Below are 14454 nucleotides of genomic sequence, written 5' to 3'. Positions count from 1 at the left end.
AATAAGCCAGGATATACACAAGCCTTTTACCTGCCCGCTCTCTCCTTGCACAGCCCCTTCCTCATTGACACGCAGCAATAACCCAGGAAGTTGTCAATTAACCATAACTGCAGTGCTATTCTTGTGCAACAAGTTACATTAAATTATGTTAATTTAATTTTTTTAAAAAACTGCAATCGGACCCTATATACCATTTGGGAAGGCTTCTGTACCTTATTTTGTCAGGGATTATTGCTTTTGATGAGTAATGTGAAATTACATTGTTTTGCTGCAAAATGCAAGGGTCTCAATAAAGGCATGATTTTTTTCCACTTGTGCATGGTGTCACACTTAATAATTTCCACCAGGCTTTTTATTTGCATGGCTTTCTTGGATACATTTGTCCTGATACTAGAAAGGTATGGTCATTTTTTATAGTGATGAAGGGTTTAAACACATCCTTTAGTCTTCTACTGAAATCAATGATAATTAAAAGAACTGAATTGTGCCCGGATTATGTGACGTTGATTACACCCCACTGATTTCAATGTTACGGTATTGTATCTATGCTTTACACTCTTTAATATCTTGTTTAGACGGACGCCGTAACCACAAACAATGACTGGGAGCACCCAATACTTTGGGGCAGGGTCCAGGAATTGCCTTCTGTGAGCCTCCACTCATAGAACCCCCCACACACACCTAATTTTGGGGGATCCGGGCTTCCTATGCCACCCCACAGCTCACTTCAGCAAGGTCTCTTCACTCTCTGTGTAGCATTTGAAGGGGCTGCCATGGGAAGGAAGGGGAGAAGACCACTCCCACTAACGCAGTTCAACCCGCGTAAATCTGGATTCAGTCCTATAGCACTGTTGAAGCTAAGTGGGTGTGGTCCTGAGCATGCTCTGGTAAGCAGCTCTGAACTTCCTAAATTAGAACAAGACATAGCTTAATAAATAGATAAAAATATCAGCCATGATCCAACCAGCATTAAGCACTTTTCAATCTCACTGATTTCAACTGAGGAATCAGGCATGCACTTAAATAATTCTCTTTAAAAGCAGTGGAAATTGAAAGTGCTTAACTTTGGTTGGATCATGCCCATTATCCTTATCTGTGACTTGCCTTATATCCCTCACACAGATCATGCAAGCCTCACAAACTACACAAATGGAGTGGACAACATTGACAGAATTGGAAATTCAACACATACAAAATCCTCCTCCTATGGCCATTCCACATTCTATTTAAATAGTATTTATATACTTTCTTCAGCTGACTACTCTTTTACAGGCTATATTCAGAAAATTATTTTCACTTTTAATAAAAAAACAGAGCAAAGGTTTTTGGAGAAATACATAAACTGAAATGTCAAAGGCCTTAGGATGCATCTATACATTGTAGTTATAATGCAATAACGGCTTAATGCTCAACAAAGTTTTGCTACTTATCATGTGGCTGTTTTGTTGTGATAGGAAAGAAAAGCACAGGTACATGGTTGTTATGCCCTAGGCTGGCACACTAATAAGATTACATCTAAAAATAGCTCTGTGTGTGTTCCTTTATTTTCTTTTTCAGATTCATATTCTTTCTGGAATCTCTTGCTCTCTACACAACTTCGCTTACAAGCAGCAAAACAAAACAAAAGTTTAAGCTATAAGAAAAAGATGACAAACTGCCCACTTCCTTAGATTTTGCTCCCGACGTGGGAAATCAGCAAAATGACATAGGAGAGATTAAGAGGATTCATTTTGAAGCTCTGGTGCCACCACCCTCTGTCTGAGCTGCTTCCGACCTTGGAAAGAAAAAGAGGCAAAAATGCCAAAGGTGCAAATGAAGGCCTCAATCTTTCTCCTGGTTGGTAACACTCCAAGCTTCCCCAAAGCTGTTTTGACATGAGACTCCACTTACACACAGCCAGGGATAGGCCTGGGAATTGACTGCGATCAAATAGGTCTTCCAGTATAAACCCAGCAATATGTTCCATAGAAATTTGTTCCAAATGAAAAGAATCTGCAAGCAACACCTCAAACAGCTAAACAATTATGACTCTATTGATATAAAGAGGTTTAACACCTATTTTTCTATCAGTTCAGCACAATATAATTGTGTCATCCGAAGCAAATAGGCAGAAATTATTTTTCCACCCCAGCGACACAGCAGATTTATCTCTGATCCTAGGAATGTTTATCCAGAGAAGAACATTCCACTGATGTCAAAACGGCTTACGTGTAGGTGACTGAGCTTCGGATCACAGACTTAAGGGGTTTATCACCATATTGCCACCAAAAGTTTTAAAATTCTGAGATGGGTCATTATTTCTGGCAGGAACTACCCCTGTTTTATGCAGCAAAAAGTCTAGTTTTGATTCATTACAGACTTATTTACACAATTATTACCCTTTATTGATCGAAAACATGATGCTACCAATCTGGTATTGGGCTTATATATACCCCAAGAAAGCCACACAAATAAAATACTGTGTGAAGTCTTTAAGCATGACACCATTTGTAAGTGAAAAAAGAAAAGAAAAAGCATGCCTTTACTGAGACCATTCCTTTTTTACTTTTAGAAAACAACATAGTTGCACATAAGTTGTCAGGGTCAACAATGCCACACCCTGTAAAGGACAAAAACACATGATATGGGATCTATCTGACCCCTCAGTTATTTAAACATGAAAAACTTATTGGGCCGTTAACGCAATACATAGCACAAGAATAAGAGTGCAGTAAGCATGAGTTGTGAATTACTACTAATAACAATAAACCTTGCAATTATGGCACATGCTACCCAAATGGCCTATCCAAAATAACTACATGTCACAACTGCATGAGTTGGACAGGCAAAACAGTTACATGACACACATCATTGGTGCCATTTTCTGTCATTGTGTCAACCACAGAGATGATCCCTTCCCATTTTCTTGGTGCTAGTAGTAAAGCTGCCTGTCTTAACATCCGAGGCACATTGTCTATGCATCTAGCAGATTCAACATGGGGTTCAAAACTATGTCTGGTAGGAAGAGATGTATTCTGGGATACTATTAGAGAACAGAAGACTTCCTTCAGAAAATGGAAGTCTTGCCCGAATAAGGAAAACAAAAGGAAGCACAAGCTTGCACAAAGGAGATGTAAGCAGACAATAAAAGATGCAAAAAAGCATTCTGAAGAGCATATTGCTAACAATATCAAGGCCAATAATAAAGAATTCTTTAAATATATCAGAAGCGAGAAATCAGCTTTGGAGACAGTTGGACCACTAGATGACAATGGAGTTAAGGAAGACAGAGAGATTGCAGAGAAGCTGAATGAATTCTTTGCATCGGTGCTCACTGCAGAAGATACAGGACAGATGCCTGTGCCTGAACTGATGTTTTCAGGGAGTCTGAGGAACTGAGGCAAATAGTAGTGACAAAAGATGAAGTTCTCAACCTTCTTGACAAATTGAAAGCAAATAAATCACCAGGCCCAGATGGTGTCCATCCTAGAGTTCTCAAAGAACTCAATTATGAAATTGCAGTCCTTCTAAGAAAAATATGCAACATTTCCCTAAGTTCAGCCTCTGTACCAGAGGACTGGAGGATGGCCAATGTAACACCAATTTTTAAAAGACCCAGGAAAGATCCAGAAAATTACAGGCTGGTTAGTTTAACAACTTTTCTGGTTAAATGAATTGAAAGCATTATTAAAGATAAAATTAATAAGTATATAGAACGGCAAGCACTGCTGAAAAAGAATCAACATGGCTTTTGCAAAGGTAAATCCTGTCTCACTAACCTTTCAGAGTTCTTTGAGAATGTCAATATACACGTGGACAGGGGTGGTTCAGTGGATATTATTTACTTGGACTTCCAAAAGGCTTTTGGCAAAGTCCGTCACCAAAAACTTACCAAACTTAGTAGTCATGGAATAAGAGGAGAGGTCCTCTTACAAATCAGTAACTGGTTAAAGAACAGAAAGCAGAGAGTAGCAATAAATGGTAAATTCTCCCAATGGAGGGAAATAAACAGCGAGTTCCCACAGGGATCTGTATTGGGACTGATGCTTTTCAACTTATTCATAAATTATCTGGAATTAGGAATGGGCAGTGAAGTGGCCAAGTTTGCCGATAATACCAAATTAAAACAAAAGGGCTGCAACAAGCTCCAAAGGATCTTTTCAAACTGGGAGAAGGAGCATCAAAATGGCAAATGCAGTTCAATGTCAGTATAAAATGATGAACATTGGGCCTTCCCCTAATGACCAGATGTGTTTTTATTGCACTTTTGTTCTTTTAAAAACGTATTTTTAATTGTGTTTTTATTATGTTTTTGTTCTTTTATTCAGTTTGTCCACAGTGCTGAGATTCCTGAATGATGAGCAGTATATAAATATTGTAAATAAAATAAAGTAAAAATAAAATAAAATCCCAACTTCTAGTATAAGCTGGTGGGATCTGAGCTAGTAGTGGCTGAGCAAGAAAGAGATCTTGGGGTTGTGTGTGTGTGGGGGGGGGCTCAATGAAACTGTCATCCCCAGGGCCAGCGCTGCCATAGAGGCAACTCAGGCAGCAGCCTAGAGCGCCAAGCAAACAAGGGTGCCGAACAGCACACCCGGAAGCTGCTCTCCTAGAGCGGCTTCCAGGCACGCTGTTCCAAAGCCGCCGCCCCCCAACCCCAGCGACCTGGCTTCGAAGCCAGGAGTGGGCACAGGGCGAAGGCTTCAGTACGGCGCGCCAGGAAGCCACTTCCGGGCGCGCCGCTTCAAAGCCTCCGCCCCGCCAGCGTCCTGGCTTCAAAGCCAGGAGTGGGCGCGCACGCACAGGAGGGGGCGGGGTGGAGGCTTCAGAACTTCACCACACCTAAAAAAGGATATTATGGAGCTGGAAAAAGTGCAGAAAAGGACAACTAAAATGATCAAGGGGCTGGAGCATCTCCCCTATGAGAGAAGGTTACAACAGCTGCAATTGTTTAGCTTGGAAAAAAAGAGGGTAAGGAGAGACATGATAGAGGTGTACAAAATTATGCACAGCATGAGAAAGTGGATAGGGAGACATATCTCTCTCTCTCTCTCTCTCTCTCTCTCTCTCTCATAATTCTAGAACCCAGGGTCATCCCGTGATGCTGGTTGGTGGGAGATTCCGGATAAGCAAAAGGAAGGACTTCATAAAGCTCATAGTTAAACTATGGAATTTGGCACAACAAAACACAGGGATGGCCACCAGTTGGGTTGGCTTTATAAGGGAGTTAGACAAATTCGTTTAGGATAAGGCTATCAATGGCTACTAGTCCAGATGGCTACTTCAGTATCAGAGGCAGTATACTGGCCAACATGGGTTCCTTATCCACTAATTCAAACACATATTTATATTAGCTCCAAATCACCTCCTCACGAACTGGACTTTCGTTACACTTGTAACATGCAGTTAGGTGTTCAGGTCGTCCATCTATAATATGGGAGTGATAATATTGGCCAACATCACAGCACTGTTGTGTAGGATACTGAGATAACGTAATGATACGTAGGAAAACTGGCGTAGAGCTAGATCCAGCCCAAGAAAAAAAAACTTTTAAGTCCCATTTATTTCAATGGGCAGATTTGAACAGATGCTTAATTCTTTTATTAACATCAATAGGACTTCGGCCTCTAATTATTATAATCATTATCATTATTATCCTATAGACAGAGTTCTTTGTATGGCAACTAGTAATCACAAAACTCATTGGTGGTGTTTAGACCACAGTTGACAAGAACCGAAAGAAATTGTTGGCCTTACCTCAAAACTCACACATCCGTTGTGATCTGTGTCAAATGCATTGAACAGAAAATGTGCATATGTTGTAGAATCTGCAATTTAAACAAGGTTGTGCTATATTAACTGCGTTTTTTAAAACTCTGTATCGTTAAATTAAGTTTAGACGTTTCTTCACCCTCACCAATTATTCTTTTCTTTTTTGAATAAATATTGGATGAAATATTTACAAAAACTGACCAAGTGACCTAAGCTGGACATCAGTTACTCTTATTTATGGAGAATAGGGAGCTCAGTGCTGTCAACACTGACTGGCAGCAATGGCTCTCCAGGATTTCAGTCAGGACTCATTCCCATCCTTACCTGGTGATGCCTTACCTGGGATTGAACTTCAAACCTTCTGTAGGCAAAGCAGGTGCTCAACCACTGCTCTCCCAAATGAGCATGAAGTCATAAACTTTACACTGGGCCTGTTCAGAAAACATACTAAGCGATGGTTAGGCCTCTAACCCTTCTGCAGCAAATGGTTAGTGTGTCTGTTTAAACTGTAGTTGTGCGGCCACTATGGTTAGGAATGGTTCACATAGGGTAACCATATGGAAGGGAGGACAGGGCTCCTGTATCACTAACAATTTCACCAGGTGCTTCCTGCATACAAATGACACCTGAGGAAATTCCCTTTTCTATACAACTGTTAAAGATACAGGAGCCCTGTCCTCCTTTTCATATGGTCACCCTAGTTCACACAACATGCTAAGTAATGGTTTACATGATATGCCAAATCTTAGTGTTTAGCTCAAAATGCTTAACCACTGTAGCTTAGCATGTCATCTGTACAGGGTCATTATGTAAGCTCCAGAATCTGTTCTTCAATCCAACCGGTGTCATAGATTTGGAATATTACACAAGAATTGTTTATAGATCTGCAACTTTCTAAGAAGACCGTTGCTCAACCACATGGTTTAGACTGACACTGAATTAAATGAGACTTAAAAGTACTATGATTCTGCTGAATGGTACCTAATAATAATAGTAATAATACTGCATTTTAAATGTTCAAAGTGTTCAGAAATGTACTTTATAAAATGCACTGTGTTATGGAAGATACGTAGGGCATATTTATGACCATTTGAAGGAAGGGAAAGGATTTTATGAGAGACAAGAATCAATAAGGCACAAAAGTTCTACATGCAAACATTCAAGGTTAAATTTCGATCCATCAAGCAACTGTACATTAAGATGTTTTTTACACCTCATAAAAAACACACCAACGTTATCAAGACTGATGAATTTTGTTTGGGTTTTTTGTTTGGGTTGTAAGGTTTGTTGCTTTATTGATTATTGTTTTTAGAATGGTTGTTCAGTGCCTTGAGAGTTCCATTTTAGAATAGAAAGATGTACCAATAATTATAAATATTTGTAAAATACACATACTTACAAATATTTGTATAATACAAATTTTTTAATAAACAAAGTTAATCTGCTTTAAACCAAGAGATCTGTGTCTTTGGCATGCATACCTAAAACAATTGTTAACATGTAGAAAACATGTGACTTGGCTATAGATACAGCTACACTCTGAGGAATAATCACATTTTTTTTTAAAAAAAAAGACAAAGATTGACTCACCCTCTTCCTAAATAGTGCCCCTGATTTCCTGATTTTACAATGTTATACGCAAGAGAATGAAATAGTTTGCTAGCTGGCTACATGGTATTAGTTTCTTATAACTTCTTCCCTATTTATTTGTACCTGGTGATTTAAAAACAAAAACTAGAAATGAGTTAAAAGCTATTTTATATTATGCTGTTTCTCAGATTTCTGCCACTGGAAATGATCAAACCTTTTAACCCACACAATGTAAAAACTCATAAAGATTTCCAGCTGTAACAGACCTGACTTGCACAGTCTTTATTCAGTAAAACATCCAAGGCTGTGAAGACAACAGTGATTAAAGGGAGGATGAAGTCCTTAAGCTTTTAATTAGAGCCACTTAACGTGATTTCTCTCCCACTAAATATGGAATATAAATCAGAAGAGAAAGGGGGTGGATTTTGTAATGAAACATGGTTTGTCTTTAGCAGCCAGTAATCATAACTATTATGACACATTAACATTCTGACAGGTGGCAACAGTGAATATTCACTGTTGGCGTATTCACAGTGGCCACACATTCACCAATCCAGTCCAACAGATTTCATAAAGAAGGCCAGGTCAGATGTTACTGAAAGAATGGGCAGAACTACACGGTACAGGAAACACGCGGCTGTTTCTTGTTCGTCTCTGTGTACACAGTCACACTGCCATCCAACACACATCACAGCACATGTTTTTGTGCATGATGTGATGATAGCCACCAACTTAGACAAATTCATGGACAGTGGAACATGCCCTGATCAGATTCCTGTAATGGGCTCTACATGGAGCTGCCCTTAAAGACAATTCAGAAACTGCAGCTGGTACAGAATGCAGCAACCAGAACATGCTAAGCGCCTGGTTCGCACAATCCCAGGATGGTTAATAAGCCACTATATGTGCCGGACAGGTTTCCATAATTACGCTCACTGGCACAGTTTACCATGTTGTGCAGACTTAGGGAGGGTGACTCCCTAAGAAACCATCCCACAGCTCTAAAACAGCCCATGGGGTCTGGGTGGTTTGGGACCCACCTCAATAAGCCACCCTCACCGGGTTTCTACATCACGAGAAGCTTTGTCGGCAAGGATAATTATGCAAATTCAGCCAGTACAAGCAGAGTGGCTTGTTAGCCACCGTGGCTTGTTAGCCACCGTGCCAGCTGGCCTGTGGCCATCACCCTCTTTATACCAGGCTTGAGGAGAACCCTGGTTTTAGTACACTTCTCCACTGCAGATTGACCAAGGGCCATGCCTTCCAAAATGTTGCAAACCACTATCTGCTTGGGGTGGCATTCGGGCCTCAGGATTAATTAGGAAAAGAGAGAGAAATGTCACTGAATTTGATATTTCCTGTTGTTACTATCCCAGAGCCTTTGGGATGGACCGGACTAAAAATCTACACAAAGAAACAAATTGCAGATTGCGCTTTTGTAAATAGCTGTTGCTAGTAGTTATGCTCAGTCTTTAATTAAAGCCCCAAAGTACTTCTGTCCACCCATTAAGAAGTATGAAAGGCTTAATTAACTAGAACAACAACCTGTTTAGGCTAGATTTCAAAGCAATTACAAGCAATTGGTTGTGCATGCAAACAAGACTAATTATCCACAGAGTACTCACCTCCCTGTGGGAAGAACTGGGAGTAAATTTCTTTGAAGGTCTCTTCATTAACAATCCCACTGGGACATTCCTAATGGAGAAGGCAAAGAACTCATATGAATAATATGCCCATGTAGGATTTGTCCATGAGAAATTCATGGTTTCAAAAACGTAGCACACAAAATAAAACCTTTCCTGCCAAGAGGGAGCCACGGCCAGCAGAAGCACCATTTCCTCAAAGAAAATTGATGCCTGGTCCCTTGTCTCCTGGCAGAGTTGATGGGCCAATTCACATGATCGCCGCAATTGCGTGGTGGATTGCAACACTCTTTTGAATATTCACACTGTGGCAGCTGGGTACCATGGGCTTAGCGTGTCATGCAAGCCTGGTGAGGGTGGATTATGCAAGGATTAAACAACCCTAAAACAGTCCATGGGTTATGTGAGGGTTGTTTAACCTTCGTTGCATAAGCCATCCTTGCCAGGTTTGCATGACACGATAACCCATGGTGATCTCCTGTAGTGCCTTAAAAGAACAGGCAGCACACAGTGGGCTTCGATGATCATTAGCAACATTTTTATATTCCAGAACAGCCCCACATTCTATGCATTAGGAGAAGTTGTACTATTGACTACAATGTTCAGAAAAAATATGATATACTCGCTCTAAGATACCAGAAAGATAATTGGCTGAGCAGAGTAAGTCCATTAGTTTAACCCGCCCATTTAGCATCCTTTGTAACACAACTGAGATCTCAGAATGAAATGTGGCATGCACCAGTCTATGTTTCAAGTTTTGACCCCACCTTGACCTGTGTGTCCATTTTCAAAGGGCCCAGGAAAGATGCAGAACACACCACAATATGATAGCTGTTGAGGTGACTGAGATATAGGAACAAAGGTTGATGAGGATATTTCGGACACTTTTATATTCCAAATTTCTACTGCCATTGACACCCCCCCCCCAAAGGGGGCTAGAAAATATATATAACATGCTGTGAAGCGACACCACCTACCCTCACTTTGCTGTAATTGCAATATATATGTATGTAAGTGATTTCAATCCAAAAGTATCACTGGGTTACATAAGATCGCAATATACAGTCAAACCTATAAAAACATTAAAATATCCAATTAAAAATCAATCAACCAGTGAGCCTGTGTATGCATTATGCAGTATCTATTGTTTACTATCTAGTTTACAATGGCTTGGATCCAGAATATGCCTTTCATGAATAAGATGGCGATCTTGTAGAGGTTCCAACTCATGGAATGGAGAAGGAGGCAATTTTCACCAATGCCCCCTTCTCTCTGCACCCTCCTTTGCCGCTTCCTATGGTGTTCTGGAAGAGTAGGGGGCGGGGGAATCAGCAAAAATCACTTTCCCCACTTTCATGAGTGGGATGTTCCTTGAGTGGAATTCTATTAACTGGATCTCTGGATCCAATCCTATATATCAGGGGTAGGCAACCTTTTGGGTTCATAGGCACAGCTGGAAATTTGAGAGACTGTCCTTGGCACAACCATAAAATGTCTACAATGAGTGGGCATGGTTGGTCAAAAAGGACAAGAAATCTGTCCAGAGGTATTCATGGGAAATTAAGATGGCATCAACTAGAGGGTTCCCGCTTCACTTTAAAGCATTCCCAGTATATAGGGAGAAATAAGTTATCTTGGTGGGCACCAAGGAAGGTGTCTGAGAACACCTATATGTGCTTGCAGGCATCACACTGCCTGCCCCTGCTGTATATTAAAGCTCCATCCAACGAGCATTTTATTGCAAGCTCATTCCTGGGCACTCACGGAGTTTGCTCAGGTCCCTCACATGATGTCTGCCTCCCGCGCGCGCCCACCCCTTCTGGCCTTCCTTTCATGTCAAAAAAAACCTCATTAAGTCGAATATTTTTTAAAACTCAGAATTGCTGCTCTCTCCTGCTGTGTGCAGGAGAAGCAGCATCATTAGAACAGCAGACTCAACGGGCCTCGTGCTCGTTCTGTACCTCCTCTTTTGAAAAGAGGAAGTAACTGAGGAAGGAAAACACCGGCGGAGAAGCGAAGGTAGGGAGCGTGTTAACCCCCGGTGCAATGGAGCGTTTTATCTTATGTGAACCGCCCAGAGAGCTTCGGCTATGGGGCAGTATACAAATGCAATAAATAAATAAATAAATAAATAAAGGCATGCTTTATCATGCTTTTATCAGTTAATTGTTTGGGTACTATCTGGCACGGGGAAACATGATCAGTTTGCTCTAATGCCTTTAAAGTACCCAAGTGGTCAGTTACGCAAGCAGACATTCATACTCATATATTGAAAGAAACCAGCAAACCAGGATCAGGTGTGGAAAATCTCTTTAAGACGTAGAATCTGCTTTTCTTGGAAATTTGTCAAAATTCTGAGACACTAGAGGGCAGCAACGTGCTCAAAAAAGCCCCCTTTTAAAACAAAAGCCACAAAAATATTCAGTATTTCGGCACCCAACCTCTCTACACTGCAAACTCTTTAAGCAACCATATAGTTACCTATGTGGAAGGACAATAAGTAAGAATAAAAGAAAATGTATCCATTTATTAGCCCCTCATTTATTATTCTAATACATGGGATTAGAATAGGGGTTGGAATTTCATTGTGCAAATTCTGCAGACAGAAAACCCCACTTGGATTTTGACTACAGAGCAGATGATTAGCATATTCGGTGCTACATTAATGAAATTGCCTAAAGGAGCTGAAAATATCAATTTTATTTTCTGAATAAGCAACCAACACAAACATTGCTCAGAAATATTGCCCTTTGCCAAATCAGCACAATTTTCCTAAGTTTCTGTTTCCATTCCTAACATTTTGTCATATTTTATTCTAGTGTGACTAAGAAAAAGGACTCGCAGCAATGGTGTTGGCTGGGCTGCAATCTGGAATACATCTAAGGAAGGGCAAAACCTGCTTCTCACGGAGTCACCAGGGGGCAGGCTTGGCTCCCCCTCCAAAGTGTCCATGAAGGTACCCCTTTATGGTATCCCACATCAGTGAAAGGCTATTTGTTCTGATCAGGAAAAGTAAAGTTGTAGGTGGGATATTATCATGGTGGCAAAATCCATTTTCCATCATTAACACTAGGGGCTCATCTACACCAAGCAGACTATTTATATACCGCCCCACAGCCAAAGCTCTCTGGACGGTTCAGAAAAGCTAAAAACAGTAAACATTAAAAGTATACAAAATTTAAAAACCATCAGAGACATAAAAACAACAGTAAAAACAGCAGCAGCCTTTTAAAACAACAGTTCTGGGGTCCATTAAAAAACTTAGCGTTGTTCAATACCGTTAAATGCCTGGGAAAAGAGAAAAGTCTTGACCTGGCACCTGAAAGATAACAATGTTGGCGCCAGGTGAGACTCATCGGGGAGATCATTCCACAGTCGGGGGGCAACCACTGAGAAGGCCCTCTCCCTTGTTGCCATCCTCCAAGCTTCCCTCAGAGTAGGCACTTGGAGGAGGACCTCAGATGTTGAGCGCAGTGTATGGGTAGGTTCATGTCGGGAGAGGCGTTCCATCAGGTATTGCGGTCCCAAGCCATGGAAGAGGTATGAAAGCAGTATATAAAAGGCAGGAGCCACACTACTGCTTTATAGTGGTATTGAAGTGCACTGACAACTGTTGGGGCCCATTGACACAGACCATATACTGCTTTCATACCACTTTCAAAGTGTTCTATCCTGCTTGGTGTAGATGTGTCATGGGCCCCAACAGTTGTCAGTGCACTTCAGTACCACTTTAAGGCAGTAGTGTAGATCCTGCAGTGCACTTCAATACCGCTATAAAGCAGTAGTGTGGCTCCTTCCTTTTATATACTGCTTTCATACCGCTTTCATTGTTTAACATCCTGCTTGGTGTAGATGAGCCCCAGGTGACCTAGCTTCCACTAACAGGGAACACCAGGTGTTCTTGTAATACTCAGGCCCTTCCTCAATTGACATTCTGCTCATGAGAAATATGGGACTTCTTTTGTTGTTGTTGTTTCAACTTCTTTAATACTGTTCATTACTTCTGGCAGCTGTCTTGATGTTGATGTTTCCCTGGTGGGGGGTGTTTCCGAATCCACGCTGCATCAGTTAGATGATGCAGTCACAGATTCGAAGCCACCCTGGGGCAAAGAGGTGAAGACGCGCGGCTAAAAAGTCGGGGACTTACTCTGACTTTTCCAGCCAGTCTGCCTCACTTGGAGCCATTCTAGGGGTGTTCCCGGACGGAAGGCAACCTCCTATTGGTTGCTGGAAGCTGGTGGAGGCTGCCAGAAATCTTGCATTGCCTCTCCTCGTTAGGACAAGTTTCCGCTGCCGTGTACCAGCAAAAACATGGGGTTTGGTGATGGAGCAGTACCAACCCAGTGCCATGAAGACAGCTCCCTGGTAAAGCAGCAGCAGCTGCAGCAATTTAAAAACATAATAAGAACCCTGCTGAATCAGACCAAAGACTTATCTAGTCCAGCTTTCTGTTCCCACAGTGGCCAGATGGGAAGCCTACAGGCAGAATGTGAGTGTAACAGAACCCTCCTCCTCGTGTTCCCCAAAAACTGGTATTAAGAGGCATATTGCCTCTGATATTGGAGGTAATATTTTATTTATTTATTTATTTATTTATTCATTTATATACTGCCCCATAGCCGAAGCTCTCTGGGCGGTTTACAAAAGTTAAAAACAGTGAACAGTGAATATATAGTTGTGGTGTGCAAAGTGGGTCTTCTCCACCTTGAAATTCAAGCCAGAGCTCTGTTGAGGTGATTCTCTGCTCTGATTTCAGAGCACATCTCCTCACTCCACCCTGTCAGATTACCCATCAAAGAACCGCCCGTTTTTGGATAACTGCTCTGGTCAATGGAAATTTACCAAATGCTTACCGTGCCCTCATTTTTAAATATAAAGAGATGAAACTTGGCACGGTGATAGCTCTTAAGGAGGGCTTCAGCCATGCTAAGTTTGTCTCAGATCTGTTCATGCTTTGATTTTTAGGAATTTTTAAAATGGAAATTAACAAAAATGCTTACATCTGCGTAGTTTTGAAAGATAAAGAGATGAAACTTGACATGGTGATAGTTCTCAAGGAGGGCTTTAGGCATGCCAAGTTTGTAGCAGATATATTCATGCCTTGATTTTTAAGGAATTTTTAATTTTTTCCTCCTCAAACCATTATCTCCCTTAAACACACACACACACACACACACACACACACACTAATCCACCCCTGTGCATTTATGGAGGGAGCTTTTATCCTATACTTTGCTGATGCAGAGTTTCTACTCCAGCCTTCTCCAACCTAGTGTCCTCCAGGTCTATTGGATGGAGCCCCCTCCCTAACTCCACTGGAAGCCCAGCCAGCCAACAGGAGTAATAGTTTAACTGAAATAAAGGGTCTGTCTGTGCCTGACTTGGGTGTAGAAGCTTCCTCACTCACAGTGCCAGCCAGCCCAGCAGCACTTTCACACTGTGGAAATGTGGATGATTGACTTCTCTGAGC

The 14454-nt window shown here is 41.3% G+C and overlaps 1 protein-coding gene across 6 annotated transcripts in view; it reads right to left on the bottom strand.

Annotated features, from left to right (window-relative positions):
* Nucleotides 1–14454, bottom strand: part of KCNIP4 (potassium voltage-gated channel interacting protein 4) — a 295289-nt gene that overhangs the window by 7581 nt on the left and 273254 nt on the right. For all 6 annotated transcript variants that reach the window (XM_063135277.1, XM_063135278.1, XM_063135279.1 and 3 more), the window contains exons 3-4: nt 8967–9036; nt 5737–5807 (exon numbers count right to left, since the gene is read on the bottom strand). In XM_063135277.1, the coding sequence (XP_062991347.1) occupies nt 5737–5807; nt 8967–9036 (141 nt within the window). The remainder of the gene's footprint in view (nt 1–5736; nt 5808–8966; nt 9037–14454) is intronic.

This window comes from Elgaria multicarinata, chromosome 10 (assembly GCF_023053635.1).
Source record: "Elgaria multicarinata webbii isolate HBS135686 ecotype San Diego chromosome 10, rElgMul1.1.pri, whole genome shotgun sequence".
NCBI classification, from domain to species: domain Eukaryota; kingdom Metazoa; phylum Chordata; class Lepidosauria; order Squamata; family Anguidae; genus Elgaria; species Elgaria multicarinata.
The sequence above is the reverse complement of the archived record's forward strand: the minus strand, read 5'-3'. Positions and strand labels throughout refer to the sequence as shown.